Source organism: Berghia stephanieae, chromosome 11 (genome assembly GCF_034508935.2).
Source record: "Berghia stephanieae isolate SIO BIC M18660-M18661 chromosome 11, UCSD_Bste_1.3, whole genome shotgun sequence".
Classification (NCBI taxonomy): domain Eukaryota; kingdom Metazoa; phylum Mollusca; class Gastropoda; order Nudibranchia; family Aeolidiidae; genus Berghia; species Berghia stephanieae.
The window spans coordinates 2,847,660-2,853,140 of record NC_088370.1 but is presented as its reverse complement, the minus strand read 5'-3'; the positions used below and the strand labels follow the sequence as shown (position 1 = coordinate 2,853,140).

The window sequence follows — 5,481 nt, the reverse complement described above, 5'->3', positions numbered from 1 at the left end:
CCCCCCCCCCCCCCCTCATTGTTGTAATGGAAATGTTTTCAAGCAAACGCAAAATACTTTCCTTCACAACAATGTTAAATCAATTCCAAAAAGCTTTCGGTTACCAGACCTGCAAATATGTGCACCTAGCCTAGGGCATTATGAGAAAATAAAATTCCCGTTGCTGAAAACAGTCGCTCCCGTCGCACAGCAGTGGCAAATCCAAACGTATATTTTCTTGGCCAATTTGCTTTCTTGAATAGAAAGTATACTGCATTGGAATAGAACAGTAAAGTTGATGCCCCAAACGTAAACAAAGGTCGAGAAGCACATGGCAAACCACATGTTCCTGTCTTGACAGCTCACGTTCCAATGTAAATAATAGAAAGAAAATAACCTTTAAAATTTGGCTGTTAGGTGGCAAAAGAAACACATATTCATAAATACTCGATCATGCATCAAATAATGTCTAGATATGGATATTTTATGGAACAAAAGGTAAAATTTATCAAAAGTTACGTCTATCTATTTTTAGACCAGAGCAAATTATTGCGCTGGTATGAACAAAACGAGAATTATTCGGAGCCTGATTTTAATAATAATTTAGTCTTATATTATTATTTCTGCAACTGTTAGATTTTATGTAAACATATTTTCAATACTGAAAGTGTATTGCCTACAACTCAAACTACAAAATTGGGAGACCTATATTGTGCGTAAATTATTCCGGTCCCTAACGGAAATCACTAGCAACTTGTTATTGTTTACGTTTGGGGCATCAACTTTACTGTTCTATAAGTATTTAAAGTATCTAGTACTTGATAATCTCAACCTCGTGTGTCGATTATTAAGGCATCGAATAGGGATCACCACAAGAAATAATATCAGAAAATTAAAAATTATTCTTTTTAACGAAAGACGAAACCTTTTATGTCGGTTTCAAATCTCTCTGTTTATAATATCTAATTTCTTTATTTTGTTCAATTTATTCAGTCCATAATCATGAGCGAGAAATCGTCAGCAACGCTCCCATTGTCTCGAGTGAAAACAATCATGAAAAGTTCACCCGAGGTATCAAGCATCAGCCAGGAAGCATTGCATCTTACCGGGAAAGCGACCGTGAGTTTCTTAGTCTTCGTACTTAGTGTCTTAGTCTTAGACTTAGACTTAGATTCTTAGTTTTTTTTTGTTTTTTTTTAGCATTTTGCTTTCTCACCCTTTTAGTTACACTTCACTTAAATACGAGCCACTTTGTCCACGAAATAGCGGCCTTAGTGTTATTGTTGGGAGACCTTCCGCGTGTTCCTCGAGGTGGCTTTATAATTTATAATTATTGTATTTTTCTAATTTGTCATATTTTTAAAATTTTATAAGACCGCCTGTCCTGTAGAACTAGAAGCTTGATTGATTGGTAACAATTTAGAATGGCCTAATAATATGGGCATTGTTTTGGTTCTCCGCCGTCATCGTCAGGCCTTTTTTTTCGGGACTACCAATCTATTAAAAATAAAAAAAAAAAATTCTATAACTGAATTGGATGTATTTCATTTTTGATTCCATTAAAAAAAAATCATAGTCTGGCAGGCCTGGTGTTTTTATCTCAGTTTTTTCTTTTGTGAACCAACTAAAACTCTAAATGTAAAATATTTGTTACAATGTTACATCCTCCTCTTGTCTGCTTCTCTATGTGATATATACAACAAGTGCTCTGGACCCTGGACCCAATGTTTTTGGGGTTTTTCGGGTCGGAAGGTCCTGCTCTGTGCAGCTCCATAGCTGCCAACTGTTTTGATAGAATTGATTTAAAGAGAAAAACAATTGGGCGTTTTGTGTGTATGGAATTGACCCTTGCATGTTGCAGGATTATGATATTTGACCAGCAAATTATAACAAAGAACAGAAAAGCTCTAAATCTAGATTATAATATTGTCCCCTGTTGTTGTGGGTCCTGATGGTATTGTGCGTTATAACTAAATAAATTTGACCGGTGCTACATGACTCATAGTTGAGTCCTTTGGAAAGGCTCTTTACTCACATTCTCTCACTGCATTCCAGCGTGAAACGAGTTCCTGGCCGTTAACAGCATTGTCTCTGTCTAAAAAAGTTATATTTTTGCTTAACAGGCGTCATGTCTTATTCTACATGTTAAACGTTGCTGTTGGCTAAGGACCTCTTGTAAAGTGCTTTGAGTATTTTTAATGGATATTGCGCTTTATGAAAGCTCCTGGTTTTTGGGTTTATTTTTTTGTTTAATTTTTCTTTTTTTTAATTTGATATTTCTCACGCCATTGTCACCTTTTTCATTGTGTTTTCATTCTGACAGGAATTATTCATTCAAGCCTTGGCCAAATTTTCCTACCAGCAGAGTCAAGACAAAAGCAGTTTACAGTATAAAGACCTCGCACACATCGTTAATTCAGAGGATACATTGCAGTTTTTACATGGTGAGTGCGGCTATGTGGTCTAGTGGTATGACACTCGCTTTCGGATCGGATGGTCCTGGGTTCGAGCCTCCCGCTCGGCGCATAGTTGAGTCCTTGGAAAAAGCTCTTTACTCACATTCTCTCACCGTACTCAGGTGTAAAATGAGTACCTGGCCGTTAACAGCGTTGTCTTTGTCCGAAAAATTGTAATATCGCCTAACAGGCATTATGTCCTGTTCTACATGTTAAATGTTGCTGTTGACCAGGGACATCTTGTAAAGCGCTTTGAGTACATTTAGTCGATATTGCGCTATATAAAAGCTCTTTTTTTTTTGTTTTAACTCATTAATTTTGCAACGAAGATATTGATTAATGTAAAACTCTATCTGTCACTGTTATAAATAAATAAAATTCCCTTTATTCATCCAATAGGGGAAATTTTTCTTAAGGGTCTATTTTAAGGGAAGACTGGAATAACCCAGATGTCAGCCGCAGTGCAGCATTTCAAATTGAGCTAGGGCGAGGTGACTTGCTCAAGGCCACACAGTGCAGCTGTGGGTGATCAAACTCAGTACCTTTCGGGTACGAAGCAAAGACTGTACCACTGAGCAACGCTCCTCCCAACTGTTATTGCAATAACTCTCTTGTTTCTGTCTCATGTTCTAATGGACGTTTTGTGGAAGGGCACATATCATAACTGAGCCCCTCGGATTCACACATATCTCATTCGTCCTTAGTGTTTTGTTTATCGTGTTTTGTTGATAAAGAGGAAACCCGAAACGTCCACAGTATCTGTCTTCATCATATAAATTGAATTCAGTCCTTATCTTTATGAGTTCCACTTAGACACTTAATCAATTTGAATATTCTCAACGTTCAAAAGTGCTTTGACTTTGAATGTGGTGATCCATTTTATTCTGATTTTTCTCAGGGAAATTTCCAGTTTTTGATTTTTTTTTTTTTAGACTTTGTTGCATTTGTGGTGAACCTTTTTAAACTTTGTTTTTGTCTTGTTTATTCCCCAGATATTGTCCCTCACAAAATAAAGGCGAAAGATTATATCAAGATGTTAAAAGACATGGATGAAATATAGCATTGGTTGATGATGACTGTTTGTGTGTGTGTGTGTGTGTGAGTGAGTATTGTGTGTGGTGAGGATGATCACTCCATCATATACATTATTTTGTGCAGGGAGAGTGGTTTGTTTGTGCATGTGTTGAAAGATGGTGATAGAGTAGAGCACACTGGGTAATAAGAATACTCATGTAATCATATGTCAGAAGTAACAAGCTCTCCTATAAGTATAAGCTCTCCTTTTCTTTCTCCTCGTTAATTAATTAAATAATATCTTAGCACAATTAACGAACAAGCAATAACCAACTGACAGTTTTATCAAAAGCATGCTACGAAATCCCACTATTGTATGGTCTATTTTATCTGTAGGCCTATTTTAATTGTACAGCTATGTGGTCTTGTGCTATGACACTTGACTTCGGATGGGAAGGTCCTGGGTTCGAGCTCCGCTCTTAGTGGCTCATAGTTGAGTCCTTGATGAAAGCTGTTTTTTTTTTACATACTATCGCTGTACTCAGGTGTAAAATGAGTACCTGGCACTGGCAGTTATTATCATTATATCTGTCTGTTCTCAGTAGCTCAGTTGGTAGAGCACTCACTCCACAATCAAATGGATTGAGATCGATCCTGTGTGAAGTTGAGGTGTTTTTTTTTCTGACATCCCCTGTCCACCCAGCAGTGATTGGGTAGCTGGATCTGTTAGATCTGGTGGAAAGTATTGATGTTATCATGCATATATATGGCATTAGTTTTGGGGAAACAGAGTTATTGTAGGGATAGAGCATGAAGAATGATTACAAAAGTGAAGGGGAGGGGCTGATGGTAGGGACAGAAAACTGTGTGTATGGGAAAAGACGACTAAAATAAAGATATTTTGATATAAAGGATAGTTGATTGTTTGCTATATGTTACAGTGAACAACATAATCAGTCGGATGGTGAAAAGGTTTGAACTGAGATATTGCCAAGTTTAGTTAGAAGCTCAATTTTTATCCAAATTGAGTTCTTGTCATAAATGACTAAATCAACTCTCTTTGTACATCTTTGGGAAATAACAAAGCTTAATTTTACTTCTAAATATTTTTTACAGCTAGACAAGCTGAAAAAGTATGAAATTTGAGAAAAGTTGCTGGATACCTTTCCCATACATCTGACCATAACATTGTTAAAAATCACCCGATTTACTTCAACTTCAAATCAAGATTATTAAAATGCTCGGGTGAGCATATTCTTTCAGAAAATGCAAATCCAAAATTTTCACCTTCCGACTGATTTTGTCATGCACTGACACATACCCAGGGCTCTACTGTGTCTCGTGTGTTATTGTTATTGTTACATTTTATTATTATTATTATATGACAATGACATATTTTGTAATAAAATTGATCAAATCCATTGTATTTCTTTCAAGGGCTTTTTATACGATACAAACTAGAAGCCTCTGTGTTGGGTTCCCGACCTCCCATAGTGGGCAGGGAGGTACTTGCTGTGTCTTCTATCCCCCGTGTGTCTGGGTGGGGTTCCCAACCACCCATGGTGGGCAGGGAGGTACTTGCTGTGTCTTCTATCCCCCGTGTGTCTGGGTGGGGTTCCCAACCACCCATGGTGGGCAGGGAGGTACTTGCTGTGTCTTCTATCCCCCGTGTGTCTGGGTGGGGTTCCCAACCACCCATAGTGGGCAGGGAGGTACTTGCTGTGTCTTCTATCCCCCGTGTGTCTGGGTGGGGTTCCCAACCACCCATAGTGGGCAGGGAGGTACTTGCTGTGTCTTCTATCCCCCGTGTGTCTGGGTGGGTTCCCAACCACCCATAGTGGGCAGGGAGGTACTTGCTGTGTCTTCTATCCCCCGTGTGTCTGGGTGGGGTTCCCAACCACCCATGGTGGGCAGGGAGGTACTTGCTGTGTCTTCTATCCCCCGTGTGTCTGGGTGGGGTTCCCAACCACCCATGGTGGGCAGGGAGGTACTTGCTGTGTCTTCTATCCCCCGTGTGTCTGGGTGGGGTTCC

The 5,481-nt window shown here is 38.8% G+C and overlaps 1 protein-coding gene across 1 annotated transcript; it reads left to right on the top strand.

Annotated features, from left to right (window-relative positions):
- The first annotated feature begins 870 nt into the window (after positions 1-870).
- Positions 871-4,871, top strand: LOC144956716 (chromatin accessibility complex protein 1-like). Its single transcript, XM_078887391.1, has 3 exons — positions 871-1,098; positions 2,303-2,423; positions 3,428-4,871. The coding sequence occupies exons 1-3, from the start codon at positions 982-984 to the stop codon at positions 3,493-3,495; spliced, it is 306 nt and encodes a 101-aa protein (XP_078743517.1). The 5' UTR covers positions 871-981; the 3' UTR covers positions 3,496-4,871.
- The last annotated feature ends 610 nt before the right edge of the window (positions 4,872-5,481 follow it).